The sequence below is a fragment of the Miscanthus floridulus genome, chromosome 19 (genome assembly GCF_019320115.1).
Source record: "Miscanthus floridulus cultivar M001 chromosome 19, ASM1932011v1, whole genome shotgun sequence".
In the NCBI taxonomy this organism is placed as follows: Eukaryota; Viridiplantae; Streptophyta; class Magnoliopsida; order Poales; family Poaceae; genus Miscanthus; species Miscanthus floridulus.
In genome coordinates this window covers 10,942,228-10,963,982 of record NC_089598.1, presented here as the reverse complement: position 1 = coordinate 10,963,982, position 21,755 = coordinate 10,942,228, and the positions used below count along the sequence as shown (strand labels likewise).

The 21,755-nt window shown below is 45.3% G+C and overlaps 2 protein-coding genes across 2 annotated transcripts; both read left to right on the top strand.

Moving 5' to 3' along the window:
* The first annotated feature begins 1,046 nt into the window (after window positions 1-1,046).
* LOC136526722 (meiosis-specific protein PAIR2-like) lies at window positions 1,047-10,381 on the top strand. Its single transcript, XM_066519311.1, has 7 exons — window positions 1,047-1,160; window positions 1,247-1,300; window positions 3,181-3,277; window positions 3,370-3,438; window positions 3,759-3,851; window positions 4,075-4,303; window positions 10,367-10,381. The coding sequence occupies exons 1-6, from the start codon at window positions 1,158-1,160 to the stop codon at window positions 4,131-4,133; spliced, it is 375 nt and encodes a 124-aa protein (XP_066375408.1). The 5' UTR covers window positions 1,047-1,157; the 3' UTR covers window positions 4,134-4,303; window positions 10,367-10,381.
* An 855-nt stretch (window positions 10,382-11,236) lies between these two features.
* On the top strand, window positions 11,237-15,273 carry LOC136528124 (putative transferase At4g12130, mitochondrial). The gene is made up of 5 exons (XM_066521034.1): window positions 11,237-11,927; window positions 13,237-13,490; window positions 13,602-13,700; window positions 14,504-14,662; window positions 14,751-15,273. Exons 1-5 carry the CDS (start codon window positions 11,464-11,466, stop codon window positions 14,993-14,995), a joined length of 1,221 nt encoding a protein of 406 aa, XP_066377131.1. The 5' UTR covers window positions 11,237-11,463; the 3' UTR covers window positions 14,996-15,273.
* Window positions 15,274-21,755: the final 6,482 nt, after the last annotated feature.

The window sequence follows — 21,755 nt, the reverse complement described above, 5'->3', positions numbered from 1 at the left end:
TTTTTAATGTGGTAGGTGGAGTTCAGCATGCAGTCAGTTTTTTGGGAATCAAATTTTGCTATTCACCCAACTAACATTATGTCAACTCAGCTCAGCATACACCCAATATAAAGTGAAAAGGTTAACCAGAAGAAGTACACGTGTATGGTTGGCCGCTAAGTAAAAGAAACTATATACTCCACGTGTTAAGGCTAATGATAATTATGGAGTAATATTATTGTTAACTACGAGTACTACTTAATCCGTTCCAAATTGTAGGTCATTTTAGCTTTTCTAGATGCATTGTATTTATTGTATATCTACATGTAACATATATCTAGCTACATAACAATATAAATATATCTAGAAAAGTCAAAACGACGTTCAATTTGAAATGCAGGTAGTAGTATCTTGAGTATGGGTTTGGTGGAGTTCAGCATGCAGTCAGTTTTTTGGGAATCAAATTTTGCTATTCACCCAACTAACATTATGTCAACTCAGCTCAGCATACACCCAATATAAAGTGAAAAGGTTAACCAGAAGAAGTACACGTGTATGGTTGGCCGCTAAGTAAAAGAAACTATATACTCCACGTGTTAAGGCTAATGATAATTATGGAGTAATATTATTGTTAACTACGAGTACTACTTAATCCGTTCCAAATTGTAGGTCATTTTAGCTTTTCTAGATGCATTGTATTTATTGTGTATCTAGATGTAACTATATCTAGCTGCATAATAACATAAATGTATCTAGAAAAGTCAAAACGACGTACAATTTGGAACGGATGTAGCAGTATCTTGAGCACGGGATATCATATTTTTCAAGAATTGGAATTTGTATCTTGTGATGGATGAAGTGAATTATGAATTAATTGATGGATAAAAGTAAATAAACAGAATGTAAATATGAGATGCTACTAGCTACCACGAACCAAAAAGTTGGGAAGATGCCGCCACATAGGAAATTCTCGAACCTCACGTGACTCCGGAATTCCAATTTCAAGTGGGACATCGAAAGTGGCTTCTCGCCCGCCCACGCCTGCGGGCTGCAGAGGTCAGCCGTTGCCCGTTCATCCCCTCCTCTATAAGTACCCCCAAATCCCGCACCATTACCACCCTCCTCTCCCTCCCCCAGCCCACAAGCGCGCGCGGCGCACGCAACGCAGGCGCGGGAGAATGGTGAGCTCTCAGCCTCCTCCATGCTGTTTATTGTGCGATTCTAGGCGTGTGTGTGCCCTCATCGTGGTTGCGCTGTTCGGGTGCAGGTGGTGGCTCAGAAGACGGAGGAGAGTGATATGGCGGACCATATGCTTCTACTGGTAAGTCTCCTCGCCCTTCTCCGCTTCGATTTCGTGCGATTCTCGCGGGTTCGGGCCGCTCTGTAACCCGCACCCGATCGAATCGGGGTGTTCGATCGAGACGTTCTCCTAGAATTTTTCCGGGCGGTGTTTGCCGGAGGGTTTGATCGCGAGCATTTTGGTTCGATTTGGGTTGGTTCGAGCACCGCCGTGCTCGCGTACCGAGTTGGTTTGCGTTTGCGAGTCTTAATTAGTGGGCTCGTCTAAGTTTTCCCCATTTCGTGTGCCGATTCGAGTGCCATTTGCTGCTTGAGCGGTTAGGTTTGGGTGTCTCTTTACTAGTTAGTAGTTTGTAGTTACTGCTTCGGATGGTCAACTTCGAATTCAGTTGATCGGTTCGAAGCACACTGCACGCGTCAATAGCTTCTGGATTGATCGAATTGAGTCGGTTCCTACTTCTCTCAGTGAAGCACTCTGTACTGTGTGCATAAGTCTGAGGGATTTTGGGATGTGTGTTGCGCTAGCTGCTTGCTTGTTCGAATCCGTTGGCTCATTCGGAACATCACTCAGGGAGAGTCTAACGTAAAATTGGTGCGCATTTCGCTAGGTTTGTGGTCTGATTTCTGTGGTTCCGAAAATTTCTAGCTCTTGAGCGAATTATATCGAGTTGTTTTTCTGCTTAACCAGTTGATTTCGGCGATTCTCAACATTGGGAGTGAGTGAATCTTCGATTCGTCTTGACATGGTTGTTGGGCAGTATGCGCCCGTTCATTTTTGTTTAGATTCCACCGGTCTGGGCGATGCATATACATCCCATCAGATTGCTTTGCATACATGGTTTTTCGTCGGTTCAATTATTTCTGGAGAAATTAGTAGTTCTAATGGTCACAGACTGTTTCTCTAGAAGCCTCTAAAGTTGTCAATCAATTGAATGCTCACTAAGTTTGCGTTTTATTAATTTAGCCTTGCGCATGCTAATTTCAGTGATATTTAGGAGCACGTCTCTGCGATTAATTTCTGCTGCTTTGGAGATACATTTATGTTCAAATATGCTTTGAACAGGAACACAACTTTTATTAACTTTAACAGTACCAGTGCCCATGTGTCTAGCAGCTGAATATATTTTAATTTAGTTTCTACTTTGGGTTCGAAAACCAAGCAGTACATATTTCTGCCATAGCTTTTGGGATCATGAACTCTTCTGCAGTTTCTAATTGGTTCTTCGCCTTGGCATTCTAGGTTGTTAATTCTATGGTGTACTTGGTGCAATCATATGATCGTTTAAGCCTTTCCTAGAGTGGTATAGTATTATCAAGTTTAATCCTATGTATATGGTTTTGGTAATTAGAATGTGACTAATTTGCACGAACAACACGCATTATTAGTAATAGTCCAGTGACTGCAGTATGTTTGGTTTGTTACAGAAGTTTGACTGCCTTATATTTACTTGAAAATCTCTATGGTTTGCTTCCAATTATTAGATAACTATTATTTGCCATCTCCTATACCCTTTTCTATGATCATCCAGTTGCATTTTGTCTGTAGTATTTTGCTTTCTGTTTCTTGATATCTATTTTGGTTAGCATTCTGAATGTGCAATGGTATTGGGTTCAATAACATAATGATCCTATATGTTCTTGAAAATGCTCTAGTAGCATACTGTTTGAGAAAAGCAAGTCCCCTATATGTCGCGTTTCACTATTTGAAAGACAGCTCGTGATGTTTTTGTTTTTTGGGTGAACATTGTTGTCCATTTTTTTGTGCCTTTTGGGCAATGAACTAAATTTTTAATGAGTTTATGGGTGTTCAATTCCTTAACTATTTTCTCTTAATACCTATCTGGTTTGATGAAATCACGACATAGCGTGCTTTGTAACTGTTATGTTAATTTTATCAAACAGACCAGGAATCTACTTCGGATTGCCATATATCACATTAGCTACATAAGAGGCCTATTTCACGAGAAATATTTCAGTGAAAAGTCAGTTCTATCACCAGGTCAGAATTAGCGATAACTTCAAACCCTATGCCTATATTCAAAATCTACAGCTGATGTGAAATTTTTACCTCAAACATTTTTCTTGATGCAGAGATGAAGAATGAAAAGCTTATGCCAGTAGATCATGACTTGGGGAGACTCATTGATTGGATGGAGAACGGTGAAGAATGTCCTGAGCTCATTTAATGAGTCAACTATTTGTGATTACTACCTATCTTGTTTACTTCTGAAAAATAATTTGTTGCATTATACTTGTTTTGGACATGACATGATCTGTGAGACTGTAACACACATTTTTTACCATTATTTTTCTAACTTGCATGGACAAATGTATTACTACTAATTTGATATCAAACTAGTTTTGATAAAAATTCTACTCATGTACATTCTAGAACATACCTGTTTTGGAAAAGAGGCAGTATGTCTGAAACTACTTTTCTATTTTATTTGTTTGATCAACTTTTGCAAACAAATATTTAGGTGTCTGTGACGCATTACAAAAGAAATACCTCAAGACCCTTCTCTTTTGTATCTGCGAGAAGGAGGAAGGTCCGATGATTGAGGAGTATGCCTGTAAGTTTCGTCCTGTGGACTCTTGATAACTTGTAGCATATTTTGAGGGCAATAACATGTAGCATATTAGCATATTTTGAGGGAAAAAAGAAAAATCAACACTTGAATAGTTATGATTATGGTCCCGACATGTACAGTGTATCCCTGACTATTTATATATTGATTTTTCATTTCCTTTTCTCCTTCCACAAAATTTTGTTTAATATTGAATTTTGCAGGACAGTAGGGGTCCGTTTGGTTCTTGCCGTGGGATGCCGCGCCTCAGCTGCGGCCGCACCGTAATTACGGCGTCGAATTCGGCTACCGCAACTGCGGCAGATTGTGGCCTCACAAATGAACCGTAGGAGTGGGTTGCGGGCGCAACATGCCGCAACTGCGACAGATTATGGAAGCGAACCAAACACTTGCCTCGTCTACGGCGCAAAAAGTACGGCAGGGTGCCGCATAGTTTGGTAACCAACCAAACCCGCTCCCTAGATCTTTGCAATGCCTGATGCCTAGTGTTGTACTGCTACTTCCTCAGTCCAAAAAAAATCTCATTTAACATAGAGTCAAATAATTTAAAGTTTAGTTAGATTTACAAAAATATCAGCATTCATATCATTAAATACATTTACTATAAAATATTAATACCTTATAAATATTTTAATTAAAATGTAAGATTATTTAACTTCTCGAGTCCCTGATAAAATGCATTTGGGGGAAATAAAATATTTAGTGAGAGTTATAAATAAAAACTATGATCGCAGCGTAAAGGAATCCTCTCTAAGCCCACCAGAAGAGATCCACACACAAGAGTCAGCTCTAGCATCCGCCTATCGCCTGCAATAGGGGGAAATAAACCCTGAGTACTCAATTGTACTCAGCAAGACTTACCCGACAGGAGGAAAGAAAAGACTCCAATGATATGCAAGACTATCTAGCTTGTGGATTTATGGCATCTACAGGAGCATTACTAAACGTGCGTCCTTATATTCAATTTTATTAGCAGTCATCATTAGTTCATTAACTAACCATTCTATGTAAACACTTGTACTACTTTCAAGCAGGTGATAAACAATCAGAACCAGTTTTACATCTTTCATATTACAGTTCTTACTACGGTGCTAGATTGTAGACAAGTCGTATCGGATCACCCGACGATTCATGAATCAACGTGCTCAGCTGGGTACCCCGAAATACACGTCCTGCTTGTACCCCAGGCACAAACAAGACCAACCCACCACTCTCCTGTCATGGGGTCCAGGTCCCCGTCCAAACTTGGACTCCAAGCCCCCGCTCCGGAGTCCCGGACTCAGTGCGGTGCTTAGACCTCCACCATCCCTACCTCTAATCAGTCGGTCCGAAAATAGCCGAAACCCATGACAAGAGAGCAATGAGTCTTCCCGCGCCCATACACAAGTGTGTGTTTAGGATAAGAAGTCTGTGACCTACCTAGAAGGCTAGAACCCAATTCAATGGCCGATCCTTAACCGACACAGGCGAAACAAATGCAATCCGAGCCTCGCTCGAATGCCAAACCAAGTGCAGATCCAAAGTACCATTCTGCCTGGTCTACAATTATCATTCATATATATATAATAATATAGTAACAACAATAATATATTTTATATCTCTCGCGAGTGACAGGCAATCACTCGACTTCTACCGAAGTCCTGTAGCATAGCAAACTACATGATCATGTCATACTAGTAAGACTCGTAGGATAAAGATATATATATATATATATATATATATATATATATATATATATATATGTATATATATATATATATGCAAGTGGGTTTCATTCAACTCCTTAAAACTTAATGCACAAACATAATATAAAGTGCAGAAAAGTAGGAGTTATGCACCGGGGCTTGCCTGGGTAACATATAACCAAAAGTTAGTCAACGCGTTCGGAGGGTACACTCGGGCACTGTAGCTCGGCTGGTTTTGGATGATTGAATAGTATTCTGTGAGGGAGAATAAGCTAAAATAAGCTGAAACAATCCGGGACTGGAACAGCCAAACGCGGTGAGTATTCCATCTTAGTGGTACGATCTCCAAAAGTACCATCTCACCAGCAACTCCTGATGACTCCGTGATCCATCATCGTCCCTATTATGGTATGCAATGCGATATAGAGATGATGCAACAGTTAATTAACAAGACAACAACAACTCTTCAAACAGAGTACATACTACGAACTAACAAGCTAACTCTAATGACTAACGTACTAATCTACGTATCAACATCATCGAGAAAGGTGTCATTTCCCAATAAGTGTTTTAGTTATACAGTGAGCAGCTAATAATATTAAAAATTTACTGTAAAATTTTTAGAGTCAACACTATCATCATTTTCTAACAAAAATTCCCATAAGTTCACATTTTAACAATATTAAATATTTTAAAATAATTAGAGCAACCCTGGAAATATTTTTAAACTAGATGAATCAAATATGCTAGTAGATAGATCATGATTTTATGAGACTAACAAAATTGATTTGGTATTTTTATGATTTTTCTACACTTTTTTGCGAATTTATGAAGTTTCTTCAAATAAGAAAAAGGAAATGAAATTTCCTCTAGGCACTGGACTACGTGGCCAGCCCACAGCCATGGTGGCCCACGCGGACCGCAGCCCAGGCGCACAGCGCGCGCACGCGGCCTAGGCGTGGGCAGCACAAGACCGACCTAGATAGGTGAAAGCTCTAGTTTGGTTTTGGTGAATTGATGAAACCCTAAGTGCTAACCTAGTTCATCAAGTGATCATGAGATAGGTAGCACACTTCAAGTAGAAAAGCAAATGAAGATCATAACATGACAATAGTGATAGCATGGAGATGATCAAGGGCTTAAACTTGAAGAGAAGAAAGAGAAAAACAAAAAGCTCAAGGCAAAGGTATAACTTATAGGAGCTATTTTGTTTTAGTGATCAAGACACTTAGAGAGTGTGATCATATTTAGGTTTGATAGCCGTACTATTAAGAGGGGTGAAACTCGTATCGGAATGCGGTTATCAAAGTGCCACTAGATGCCCTAACTCATTGCATATGCATTTAGGATCTAGTGGAGTGCTAACACCCTTAATAATATTTGTGAAAATATGCTAACACATGTGCATAAGGTGTTTGTAGGGTTGAGATGGGTTTGGGTCCTTCTCTCTTTCGGGAAAATAAAATGCCTATTTTCTATTGCGCCAGATGCAAATTCTTGGTGGTTGGCACATTGGAGCAAGGGTGGAGAAGATAGAAGTGAGAACAGAGCTGATGCCAGCGTCGGTCCAGTGACCGGACGCTGAATCCAGAAGCACCGGACGCTGATTGCCTGCGTCCGGTCGCGTTGACTGTCGGTACAGTGGCTAGGGTTTACCACCAGACGCTGGGCTGTGTCCGGTCGAGGTGGACCGGACGCGTCCGGTCGAGGAAAACCAGGTTTCGACTCTTACTGTTCTCGACCGGACGCTGAGGTTCCAGCGTCCGGTCAGTTTTAACCGGAGCGTCCGGTCAGCGTCATAGCCGTTGGAATCTGACGAACAGCGTTTGAAGGCGATGACACATGGCGTCCATCTGTGGACCGGACGCTGAGTCCAGGGTTCGGTCAAGTGGACCGGAGCGTCCGGTCAGAGCGCAGAGTACCCAGTGAAGGGGTACAATGGCTCTATTTCGTGGGGGCTTCTATTTAAGCCCCATGGCCGGCTGTGGCTCACATCTTTGGCCATTTTCATTGACATAGCAACCTTGTGAGCTAAGCCAAAGTCCTCCCACTCATCTACATCATTGATTCATCATCATAGTGAGATTGGGAGTGATCCAAGTGCATTGCTTGAGTGATTGCATCTAGAGGCACTTGGTGTTCGTGTTTCGCTGCGGATTTTGCTTGGTACTCTTGGTGGTTGCCGCCACCTAGATGGCTTGGAGCAGCGAGGATCGTCGAGCGGAGGTGGTGATTGTCTCCGGCTCCGATCGTGGTGATTGTGAAGGGTTCTTGACCTTTTCCCGGCGGAGCGCCAAAAGGTACTCTAGTGGATTGTTCGTGGCTTGTGTGATCCTTATCTTGTGTTGGTTGTGCGGCACCCTATTGAGGGTTTGGCGTGTGAAGCCAATTAGCGCGTGAACCTCCAAGTGAGTGAATCGCCACAACGAGGACTAGCTTGCCGGCAAGCAAGTGAACCTCGGTAAAAATCATTGTGTTCATCATTGATTCCGAGGTGATTGGTCTTCATTGTTATTCATCTTTGTGATTGATTGGTACTTCATCTATACGGCGGTATAACTATCCTAACCACTCTCTTTACTTTACCGCAAACTAGTTGACAAGCTCTTTAATGTAGCTAGTTGTGAGAGCTTGCTTGCTTGGTTGGTGTGACTCTTTAGTTAGTCTTTGAGAGCACACTAACATAGGATAGTGTCTTTGCTATTGTATGAATAGACACTATCTAAACTAGAATTGTGGTAGGTGGCTTGCATTTTAAGTAGACTAGCGCAACACTCGCTTCGCCTCATAATTGTCTAACCACTTTGTTAAGTGTTGTTGTAGAAATTTTATTAGGCTATTCACCCCCCTCTAGCCATTAGGACCTTTCAATGGGGCGTGCGGCCGACGGCCTAGGCCGTGGCCCACGGCGCGGCGAGCGCGGCCCAATGCGGGGGCAGGCACGAGCGGCCCAACAAGACGGCCCACGCGCGACGCAGGCACGATGGTAGGCCGGCTAGCGCGGTTATGCAAAAAGGGCCCTACATTTACCTTAAACTAACACGAGATAAATAACACTATGTGCTACTATTCATATGAGTCATAGTTTTCACACCTAGCCCCCCGAAAAAGCTTTCATACGAGTCACAGTTTTCACACCAGAGCAGAGTACGCGGTGGGGGAGCCATCACCGGCGATCGATTTGGCACGGTGGGTGGCCGACGACGACGACGGAGGTGGTGCGTAGGGGCAGCGAGGGTGGCTGCCGCTCTCGTAGGCGTTGGCGGCATGGCCAGGGCAAGCCCGAGGCGGTCCAACCATGAGCGCTGGCGATCGGCTGGGGCGCAACGGCGGCAGCGGGCGAGCAACACGGAGGCAGAGCCCCACGGCGGGCATTAGCAGCAGGGGCGGCCCGGCGCGGACGATGAGAGGGGAGGCGGCATGGTCAGCAGCAGCCGCGTGGCCCGTAGCTGCGGGCTGGCCGGCAGCCAGGCGGTGCGCCCATCCATCCCCGGTAGCCCAACGGGGGCACGACAGCCTGCATAGTGTGAGGGCGTGCGACGTGGAAGGAAGAGGAGGGGGCGTCGGTGCTACACGCGGGGAGCTGGGAGCAGGGGAGGTCACCATGGGAGGAGCAGTAGGGAGCGGCGTCGGCATCAAGAGAGAGAGAGCCTGCGAGAGAGAAGACCGAGAGAGTGAGAGAGTAGAGGCGAGGACAACTGTTCGGCCTTAGCTTAATGACACACGAGACAGCAGACAAACATCGTGGCAAGAACACGGACATGAGCAGAGCGAGAGAGAGAGAGAGCAGAGCGAAGGCAGTACGCGGCGACAGGAGCTCAAGTAGGTGGGATGAACGGCTAAGAGCGAGCGCTGCAGTGACCGAATGGCAACTGACAAGAGCACCTCCCCGCACGCATGCGCGGATGGTATTACGGTCGACAGCAGCTACGCACGAGTTTTAAAGCGAACAAAAAAAACTGCTAACGATCACGATTGAGCTTCAACTAATTCCATGACTCTAAAGTTGATCTTATCAACTATCTAATGGAGCAATCCACACAACAAAAGGACCACCCGAGAGGAAGATACATGCGTGCCAAGATGAGTTCGCCTAGCTGGGCGCTGGTTCGTGAACCGAGCAGCAATTCGCGGACCGCAGCACGTTCTAACGAAGTTAGGTAATTTCTACGAGAATGCTGTGACACCTATCGCCCCCACGACCTACACCATTCTCAAGTGCTCAATTCGACGCAACTGTTGGTGCAAAAACATAGAATTGGTGTTTAGAGAATTTTGTGGATATTTAAATGTTGAAGTAGCATCGTCTAACATCTTTTTAGACTAAAAAGGAATTCAAGGTTCCAGTTAGAACTAACACTCCCTAGCACGTTTGGTTGAATTTTTAAACGGTCAAAACTTTACCAAACTTCACCAACAACCATTTCACGACATAGCACACACTTTATACCAAACAATAGAACCAAAACATCAGGGTGTTATTTAACTATTTTGCATTTTATAAATCGCCAAAAAGTGTACTTTCAACACAACTTCAAATTTTTGCCGATTCAACGAAAATGGCTATTTTTAATTTCCAATTTGATTTTTTAGCTTCCAAGAACACTAATTAACAACCTTTGCTTCCCAAACGTTAATGTTGCATTTCCATCTACAAAACTTACGCTCCAAATTTTATTTAAGTACTAAATACAGGTTATATTTTATTTTCTTTATAAAAATTGCTTCTCGTGCCAAACAATTAAAACTAATTTTCCTATTTTCTTGTTAAGATTTCATTAACAAATTTAAGTAACTAACTCACTATATTTATAGAGCTATTTCTCAGGCCATAATCTCAGTGCTTAGCGAGCTCGTAACACCAGAGGTGTTACAGGATACCACACCGGACGGATGCAGATCCCAAAAAGGGCCTTATCCGAAGCCGTGCAAAACAAGTCATGCTCCCCGGTCTACAGTGTTTTTCTCTCACAACAAATCAGCGAACAATACGTTTCAGTCTGGCTTTTCAGCGAAACGAAGGCCTATATAAAACTATACTGTCATGTTGCTTTCTTAGCTGGTTTGTGTGCTGTGGAACAAGTTAATATAAGCAACTGTAGGGCCTGTCAGGGCAATGTTCATTAACGTTGGAATTATAATTCTAGACTAGACTTAAATGTACTTGGAACGTTTGTAATGTGCCGGCCGATCGACACACGCTGCCTTTCGGTTCCAGGGACGAGCTCTCGCGACCCAACCAGGCAGCCCCCCCCGCCCCCCGGCAGCTGAGCCACGCAGCGGCCTATGTGCCCCGTTGCTAGGAAAAAAACGACAAAAAAGAAGGAAACGCAAACGCTGATGGTCTGCCCAAACCACAACAATCATGTCGTGTCTCACCCGTCTTGGATCCTTCGTGAACACCACGTCGTCACTCCGCCTTGCGCCACTTGGGCCCATTGACCGCCGCATGCCACCGGTCGCCAACTATTTTACCCGGGCCGGCGGCCGTCTATCTGTTCGCTTGAGCTTATCAACGTAACTTATTAACATTTTTTTCTTTCACACCGGAACAACATCAACAACTGACTTATCAGCCGTACTCGAGACCACGAGTCCTTTCCTCCTGCCTACACGGCCACGTGGACCCCCTGCCTGGCTGCCTCCCGCCACGTCTCCCCCCACGCGTGCCTACCAACCCAAAGCCACCCCAACCCTCCCGCGCCGCCCGCCGCCGCTTGGCACCATCACCCCTTCTGCTCGTCGGCGCGTCCTCCCGACCCAACCCCGCAAAACCCCCAAATTTCCCCGGAAATCCACCCAAAACCCCGCAAAAACGCCCAGAGCCATCCCATCGGTACTCAGCCACCACCAAGCGGCGGCCCAATTCATCGGTTCGACTTCGAGAAACACTTCACAAGTCACACACATCCATGCCGCCACTCGCGCGCCGCCTCCTCCTCCACGCGCTACCGCGCGGCGCGCGCGCCCTCCACACGCCCCCGACCCCGACCCCGGGGGTGCTGGCCTGCCGGCTGGCGTCCCGCGCCGTGGTACGCTTCGCGGGGCCCGAGGCGGCGCGCTTCCTGCACTCGCTGCTCACCAACGACCTCCTCTCGGCCTTCGCCGCGTCCGGCGCGGCGTCGCCGCAGCGGTACGCGCCCACGCCGAACGCGCCCGCGCGGGGCCCCGCGGCGCCCGCCTACGCCGCGCTGCTCACGTCGCAGGGCAGGTTCCTCTACGACCTCTTCCTCTACCGGCCCCCGCCGCCGTCCCAGATGCTCGACCGCACCGGCTCCGCGCCGGAGACCGGGGAGGCTCCCGAGGGGGACCCGCAGGAGGTGCTCGCTGATGTCGACGCCGCTGAGGTGGACGACCTCGTCGCCTGCTTCAAGAGGTGAGGGACTACTGACATTATTATTATTATTGCTCAGCGTTCAGTTTACTAATTATAATATTTCAGTCTACTCTAAGTTATGTAGTCTGTTGGGACTTCTTGTGATCAAACCGCAAAGGCAGCACTCCTTAAGACAAAACAGCAGGCTTAGTGATCCCATCCCTAGATATTTGCTGGATAACGTGTTGGAAGTCCAGATGGTATTTTGAGTTCACAGGTGATGGTCATTTTAGTGTCGTAGTTGCAAGTCTAGTTGCTGTTGGAAATTCCAGCTCAAGATGAATTAATGTGACTAGAACTTTCAGCACATTGCTGGGATTGAAGTCACAGTTAACGCCGTTGCTTCTGTTATTAGTATTGCTGCCAATCTTTGTTTCTGCGAGCTCGTCCTGTTGTTCGGCTTTGGACAATTTTTCTGATGACAACGGTCTTCCTAGAGCTAATTTCAGTGAGCTTCAGCCTAGTCTCTACATCGACTCTACCGATGCTCTGATGCTGGTACATACACCGCAGCCAGCAATTAGCTCTGTTGCTTCTGTTGGTGATATTGTTGTAAACGCCAACATTTTTCCCTACTTCTGTGACTGCATCGTGCTAATTTCAAGCGTTGGTTTGTTAGGCAGCGGAACATTGTGGTTCACATTTGGGCCCTCTACTTGTACTATTAAACCAGATGGATTAATACAACTTAAGATCTGGCTCTAGTTGCAGAATCTATGTGCACTGGACTACAGCTTTGGCAAAGTAAATGCTTAATGTTCAGTTTGGTAGAACAATTGTAATGATGTGGAACCTGTGGTCTCTTGTGAGGATACTGGTGATCAAACAGAAACTGGAGAGTAAGATCAGTTAGGAAAATAAATATGAGGTAATCAGTAACATGTGAAATCTTTTTCAAAAAGAAGTTTCTTTGCTTGTTGTTTTCTTAGATTTTCAGTTAGAATGATGAAACTAAATTGTGCACCTATATTATGATGCACACTTCGTTTTGCATTTTAATGCCATAATTTGAAGTCTTAAGTGTGACAAAACATTAAGTGCCAAAATTCTTGGAGATCATCAATGAACTCACTGCTAGGAGTGTGTATCTTTAAGTGGCTCACTGTTGGGAATTACAAACCGTTGTTGGAGATTCTTGTGAGATTCTTGGGCCAAGCCGTTCGGCTGATCCTGTTTCAGCTTGTTCTCTCTCACAGAACACTATTGAATCAACCGAAATCAGCCGAAACTGTATCAGCCGAACAGGGACGAGACCTTGTCTGTTGATAAATTCCATGGCTTGTGACCTGGCAACTTTTCCTGTTTTCAGATATCGGTTGAGATCCAAGGTTGAAATAGACAATGTAAGTGAGAATTTTGCATGTTGGCAAAGATTTGGACATAATGTAGTGCATACCGATCCTTCTACTCAAGAACCTGAGGCTCAATCCATTGGATGGGGACAAGGTGTTGACCATGCTGGCGAGTCAGCTGCACAAGGGAACGGTCATGGTTGGCAATGGCTCAAAGATCCTCGGTTGGACTACCTTGGTTACAGAGGAATTTTTCCAGCTGACACAATACGTAAGTAATTTTATTTTTGCCATTTCCTAAATCTTCTCTGATATGATGTTCATTATCTGACATGGAGAATGGCCCATTTCAACACTTATGAACCTGTTTCTGTATTTACAGCACCACTAGTTGAGTCTGACAAAGAAGCGGACGAACGACATTATCAACTTTGGCGGATAGAAAATGGAGTTGCAGAAGGTTCAACTGAAATCCCAAAAGGTAAGTTTCTTTTTCGAGCTGGTTGGTCATGAGTCATGACTCATATATATACATATTTACTTTTTCAGAATTTTTGTGTCGATAAATATTTTGTTTTTCTGCTTGGTACACTACTGGAAAATGTTCAGTTCCCTTATAGGATTTGTTATCTCATGTATTTACAAATCAGCATATCTGTTCTCTTTTTTTCTCCTCGACCTACACAGGAGAACTGCATATCTGTTTTCTTAAATTCTTAGACAAATATCATCTAACGGTTTTCTTATATCTAGTCTGTATCTTGACCTAGAAGCTACTCCAAATTCACTTTTCGATTAAGTTCGATTTATTTGATTCTAGAACTATGACTGCAGTATGCAGTGAAATGTAGACAGTAGAAGAGGTAATGTCTCAGTAAATACAAAGGCTGGGAGTTCTTGTTGCTAATGTTGGCGCCATCCATGATCTCTATTCCCTAAAGCAACTTGATTAGAGTTGATAAATGAGTAATTGGTCAGATGGTGTGTGGTCTCTTGTTTATCTGTATGTCTGTAAGCAATTTGCCTAGAGGTCTAGAGTAACAGCTTCCTGGTTTCCTTGTAGAGAATGGAAATGAGGTATTTGAAAGACAGGATATGAATGAGTGGCCATATATTTTTTAGAGAAAAAAGCTTTAGATTATATTATAGACGAAAAAAGCAGGATTGACATAATTTTGCCAATTGCCCAACTATTGGGTGACACTTTTTCCTGATCAGGTACCTGGTGTCTTAGATTGTTCTCCTTCCCTTCCTTTTTGATGAAGTTGTATTCTTTTGATTCAGGTGAAGCAATCCCGCTGGAGTACAATCTTGCTGGCTTGAATGCAATTTCCTTTGAGAAGGGTTGCTACATCGGGCAGGAGCTTATTGCGCGGACACACCATCGTGGTGTCATTCGGAAGCGCCTAATGCCAATGAAGTTTGTTAATGAAAATGGGCAAGGTATGATGAGTTTCCATGGTAACAACTAACAACACAGTGTACCACCATTTCTGTTGATGGATGCTAATTCTGCAGCCTCTGTTATCAGAACTCGAGCAGGCTGTCACTCCAGGTTCAGAAGTCGTGGACGAGGCTTCAGGCAAGAAAATCGGGACCGTAAACACCGCTCTGGGCTCCCGCGGGATGGGCCTGTTGAGACTAGAAGAAGCACTGAAGCCAGGCTCGGCCCTGCGCATCGGTGATAACAGGGACGTGAGGGTCCATGCGATCAAGCCGGACTGGTGGCCAGCCGAGTGGACGCAGGTGCTTCAGCAACAGAGCGCAGCTGCTTGAGAGCAGAGCTGTATATACTGGACCCAAAACCTTGCCGTCAGTTAGTCGATGGAGAGGGGCTGGCACTGGCAGCACCCATAGCTAACCGTTTCAGTTTCGGTTTAGTCTTGTTGTCTGGTGTATCAAGGCGGAGCCTTAAAACTCAAGAAAGGCGGAGCCTGTTTTCTTCCTTCTCTGCCTGCTGTGTTCACCTGTATGTCGATCAGAACGAGATAAGCAAACTGTGCGTGACCCAAACACGCAGTGTATTCGAATAAGTTTATCTGTTGACTGAATAAGTTTCTGACTGATCGTGCACGACATTTTCTGTTGATCTCGCATGTAAAGCATTTCATGCTGGGGATCTCTGTCATCGTGGCATGCGGTGCTCGCAAGATTTCAGCTTTGAGCCTTTGGCACTGACCATGGACTGGACCACACCGGCACACAGTGGGCCAGAAATGCAGTGGGCGGCCAGCCCAGCGCCTCTAGTGCGATGGCCATGCACTGCAGCAAAAAGACGTAAGCCATCGCCGTCGTCTCATGAAGTCATGAATCTTGACCACGGACGACCGCACGACGCCTTGGATTCCCTGTGACCTTTTGGCCCCTGCGCTGCAGGCCCACCGGCAGCAAAGATCAAATGGAATAGAACGAAATTGGTGCTGCATAATTAATACAGAAACATGCCGCTTGTAATGAAGCAGGGAGCAGTGTGCAGTTTGTTGTAGGTCTTGTGCAGGCGGATGCACAGTGAGCAGCCAAGTCTTTTTATCTCATCATCCTTTATTAGGGAGTTCAGTTAGATGTTCAAGTACGCAAATTGGTTACTCTTTCAGCCTAGTCTCTGCAGGATTTTCTTTCTTTGCTACTGTACGAAGCTCCAAGCGTGGATATGCTCATGGTTTTTGCGGCCGATAAATTAGCCGACGCTATTTTATTATGAGAGAAAAATATTATACTATAGCGATAAGCAAGATGATAAGTTCAAGCGAACTTGACAAAAAATTTAATTCAGCGAGGCTAATATACCATCTTGTAGGGGTGCTAACCGTAGGCTGCAGCTTGCAGGGACGGGGTGCACCACCCCAAAAGGCATTGGAGGGTGAGAGGGAGAGGGAGTGAGGGGCCATGTGCACACGTGACAGTAAAAGCAGTGGCTGGCCTATGCACCGGGACGGGAACCATCAAAAGCCTGAAACTTTTCTTTTATACAGCTAGCATAGCAATCTGATCATCCTACTGCCCATCTCCCCAAGAACACCACACTTTATTGAGATCACTACTCTATCAGGTCAGAGTTGCTAGGGCTTGTTTGGCACGGCTCTTCCTGAGGGGCTTTTCCGGAGGAGCCGGAGCCGTTTTGAAGGAGCCAACGGCTCCGGCTCCTTTGTTTTTTTTTCTGAAAAACGGCTCCTCTAAAAAAACGTTTGGCAGGGCTCCTCTGGAGGAGCCGGAGCCGGAGAGGAGCCCTGCCAAACAAGCCCCTAATCACCTCCACCGTGGCAAAGGAAAGCATTTAGCACCAGACAAGAAACCCGGTAGGAAACTTCTCACGGTATCAATCATCACATGTGATAGTAGATTAGTGCCTCCTAGTACAGTATTAGCAAAAGGTGGCTAAAGTTAGTTTCTCCGATTAAACTGCTGCCTCTCGTAGTCTCGTCGCCATCGGCCTTCAGATCCTCGTTGTTTCGAGTGCATTGGCAATTTGGCATGCGACTCAGACTGTGATGATGCAGAGGGAGGCACGCACACCACACATACTGGCATATGGCGTCCAACGGTGTAGTGGTGTACAGTGTACTCTAGGTACGTTTTCGAATTCAAACTGAGCCGAGGGCTGAGGCATTCATTCGATGTCTGAAGTTTGTTTCCTGAAGCACCCAACGGCACGCTCCGGAGCCTGACCATCACCAGACTGCTCCAGCTTTCAGAGGAGAGGACCAACCGAAGCAAGCGGCTGTGGCAGGAGTCAGGAGTGGTGTAGCTGATGGCGGGAGAGCCGGAGAGGAGAGGATACAGGACTGAGGAGCCGTTACAGTTTATAGAGCCAGGTGCAGTGCAGTGTGCAGGGTCAATGTTGCTGCTCCCACAGTCCCCCGGCCCTCCCTGGGAGACTGGGAACAAAATGGCAGACAGCACAGAATCCACTCCACCCACCGGGCAACGGAGCAAGCGGATGCAGACGCCGAGGGGAGGGAGGGCTTTATTTGCTGCCTTTGGTTTGGGACCTGGGAGGGCATGCCGCATGCACGAAAGGATGGGCCTGAATTTCGCTTCTGCCTCGGTCGGATGCATACACAGATCCATCGGTCCAAGCGTGCCCGACCGAATGAAGCTTGGATGCCAGCGAGTTATTTTTTTTAAGTTTATATTTAATACTCTGTACGTTAGATATTCTAGGGAATAGAGTATAAACTTTCGAGGAGAAACCGGACAAAGCGGCGTAAGTCACGATTTGTAAAACAAACAAAAAAACTTCCTAGCCCTTCGCTACAGCCGGTCTACCCGGTCCCGGTGGCCCGGTGTTTAAATATAAACTTTTTTATTTATATTTAATGCTCTATGCGTTTAAAGATTCGATGTGACGAAAAATCTTGAAAAATTTTGGGAGTGGGACGCATGCAGTAGCAGTGGCACCCCAATAGACTAGCCTTGTCTTGTTTGTTGCAGAGGGAAGAGAGGAGAGGACGCGCGAAAGACGCGACGCTGCAGCACAACTGCACAAGTCCGGCCAGAACAGAAGCTTTGGGAGGCGCAGCCGCGCTGGCCGCACTGCACCGCCCCCTTGACTCCCTCCCCTCTCGGCCTCTCCCCCCCATGGCCATCCCATACTCCCATGCATTTACACATTTCAAATGCCAATGCTCGTAGTAGTACTAGCATCATTGCAAACAGCCAAAACCAACACACGCGACTGAAACCAGCTTTGCTGCGTTGTCACAGCACTGTACTCTAAGTACGTACAGCGCGGTAACAAAGGCCAGTTTGTCTCGTCCTGGTGGATAGCCCAGACAAGATCATGGTATAATGGCGCCGTGATTAGATGTGGGGGTCGTGCTTTGCTTTAGGGTTAATTTAGAAACTCCGGTCCCTCCGGGATCTAGACTTTTCCTGGATGGGTAATCCATGAAAATATTATTCTAATTATTATTTAGTTGTTAGCGGAGGGTTTTTCATCCCTGGGTTTCGCTGCTCCTGTTTCCAAAAGAGCCCTTAAGGTTCTGTTTGGTAGTAGCCTTGTAACTTTATTCCCTAGCAATTAGCTTCCGGATGTAATATCCTGTGCACTAGAATACAATCGTATTTTTTTCATGAGTAAAATGTCCATATGGCACAGGAGTGTTCGGCTGGCTATAAAGCCGCTGGTGCTGATTTATATGGTAGATTTTTTTAGAGAGAAAAATATTGTAACATGACTTATAAGCCAGCGAATAAGCTGGCTGATAAGACCAGACGAACGCTCCCGCGCCATAGGTTGCACAACTCACTCGTCATCTGCATCTCGCGTCACATGGACGGCTACGGCCATCGAGTCCTCTCGCACGCATATACGCCGCCTAAACCGAGGTTGAGGCCGTAGATCTACATCAAACGATTCTGGGACAGAGCCTCGAGGCGGATCCAGCGGCGGCAGTTGACGAGGCATGTCAGGATGAACTTGCAGACGAGAGGTTGGCCTTGCGGCAGTTGGTTGAACAGAGATGGCGGCGGTGTTGCTTCCCATCAGTAGATAAATACGGCAGGTCGGCAGCGGAGCTCCCGGTGGGTAGATGCCAAAGGCGACATCGCTTCATCATCAGAGGTAGCAGTCGACGACATGGGCCGCTTTGGCCGGACACGTGGCTGAGCGGCGAGCTCCTGGACTTCGCCGCTCCAGAGCTCAAGCCGACGAGCGCTCCTCTGTGACGACATAGACGGGGACGGCCACGGCTCCCTGCTCCTCATGGCACATAGGAACCGGAGGCGACGTCTCCGCTGGGGAGGGAGATTGCTGGCAAGACAGAACGCGGAGGGCCTCCGGTGGGCGGCGGCCAACGAGCGGTAACCGTGCGGAGTTAGGGGTTGAGCTATAGTTGGCCAAACGGGCCGTCCAGCATGGCACTAGCACGGGCACGGCCAGGCACGGCACTACGTGGCACGGTAGACTAGACGTGTCGTGCCTGTTAGTGCCGCGTGCCGAGGTGTCGGTCCAGACACGGCACTATCAGGTCTTAGCCATGCTGTGCCATGTCAATGGGCACGACGGCCCAGCAATGCCCGTGCCGGCACTAGCACTATAAGTGATCAAACACCTCAAACTGATCAGAATATCAAACACCTCAAACACTTCATCATCTCAATCTTAAGTTACAAGTTTAGAAAACTTATCAAATACTCAAAGTTACATATTCATATAACTTATCAAAGACTCAAAGTCACATAATCACACAAACACAAGCAGAAAACAAAATAATATTTTATTGGGAGCTTTAGTGCAATGCCTGCCTCATTAAAATCTGTCTAGGTAAAACTCACCCTTGTGAGAAACCCTAGACAGAAAAAAGTACAACCCAACTCCAATTATAAAGTTCATCAAAGTCCAGTCCATAGTCCATAATATTACAGTCCCATTACATAAATGATAACTAATCAAGATAAAGTTCTTCAAATGCTTCTTCAAGCTCTTTGTCCTCCACCATGTGTTGCAGCCAAACTTCAGCAGCCTCCCAATCTTTGATGCAGGTCAACATCTCCACCATTTCAGGCTTTAGCTTCCTCCGCCGCTCCTCGATGAACATGTCAGTCATACTAAAAGTGTATTCTGAAGATATGGTTGAAATAGGAATAGTTAAAATATCTTTAGCCATGATTGACAGCACTGGATATGTGAGTTTTGTGCTGATGCCACCAGTCAAAGATGTTAAAATCATCATCTAAATGGTTCACAGTGTCACAGTCCAAGTAAGAAACAAGTTCAGAAACATTAGGACCTGAAGAACTTGCAGCCTGCAGCAGGGCAGTTGCAGATGTATCTCTAGCCATGATTAGAGTAGCAGCTGCAGTATGCATACCAGCACCACCACCACCAACATCACTATCATCATCATAAATTTCATCCCAAGCTGACCTTTTTTTACTAGATAGGTTAGGGGGTAGTCCTCCTCAACCTAACACCTCCATATTTCTCCTTATACTTATTGTAGACATCAGTAAGCTGAGCTCTAGCGCCAATCTGGTAAGCACTATAATCTGTACTAGTAAGGGTACCAAACCTCCTAAACACTCTAATGAAACCTTTTATTTTAGCTCTGGGGTCCAAGATGAATGCAAAAGAATAAAGCAAAGGTATGTCCCTCCAGTATTTATTATATTTGTCTATTATAGGTTGAACCACAGGTCTGATGTGATTATCATTGGCATAATTCTTTAGGTGCATAGCAATCTTAACAAGATAATGAATCATGAGTGGAGATGTAGGATAGTACACACGAGACAATGCAACTGTAGCATCATAAAACAGTTCAAGAAATTTAAGCACTTTTTCTATCATAGCCTAATGGTCATCAGTTAAAAGCAACTAACCACCTTCAGCCCTAGGATATTGAGCATGGATGAAAGTAGTGAATGAGACCTTATGTGGAAACAAATGCTTAAGCATTAGGTATGTAGAATTCCACCTAACTTCCATGTCCAGTTGAAACTTTCTAGGCCTAACACCAGTGGCAATGCAGTAACTTTTATATGCAGCAATTATCTGGTTAGATGGGTTTAAGAAAGATATTACAATTCTAAATTTTTCAATCAAAGGCTTAAAAGCAGTTAGGGCCTGCTTAATAATCAGATTGATAATGTGACATACACAACGCTGATGCAAGAACATACAATTAACTGCATTGTCTAAATCATCACTATCATTAGATGATGCATTGACAACAACTTCAATACCAAGATATTTAGAAAGAACAGGTCTAAATTTTTGCATGGCTGATACATTAGATGATGCACTGTCTAAAGTAACAGCAAATACTTTTCCAGTCAAACCATAATCGGTAAGCACAAATGCAACAAGATTAGCAATGTTTTGTCCATTATGGGAACAATCAATAAGCCTAAGACCAAGCACTCTCTTCTCTAGATGACAATCAGAGTTTATATAGTGAGCAACAACACTAAGGTAGTCATCTTTGACATTACTAGACCAAATATCAGAGGTTAGACACACATAATTAACACTAGTAGAACTAACAGTCTCAACAAGCTTAGCCTTCCAATCAGAGAAGTATTTAAGCATGTCTCTAGTGGTGGTTTGCCTAAAGACTGAAACAAATTTAGGATTATGAGCAGTTCTAATATATTCTTCAAATACATATGATTCTCCCAAAGAGATAGGAACATTAAGCCTTGTAAGCAATCGAACCAGTTGAGTACGAGCAACAATAGGATGGTACTCCCAATTGCGCATACTACCATCAGGATTAAAAGAGATATGTGACTGAGACATGTGAGTTTTTTCACGCCTCCTAGGGCATTTATCCCTATGTCAGGTGAGATGACCAGTGCCACCACTAGAGAGCCCAGAGTATTCCTTAGAGCAATGGATGCACTTAGCTTTATACCTGACCTTCTTACCATTCATTGTTTTGAAGAGTTTCTTAAAATCAAGCCACACTGCTGAGGTAGAGGGACGTGACCGCTTGCCGTTATTCTCTTCCTCGTCCACTGCTTGATCATTGTAGGGCTCAAGGACGATGGGAGCTTGAACGTTACGGCCGAACAGCTCCTTGGCGTCCTCGCG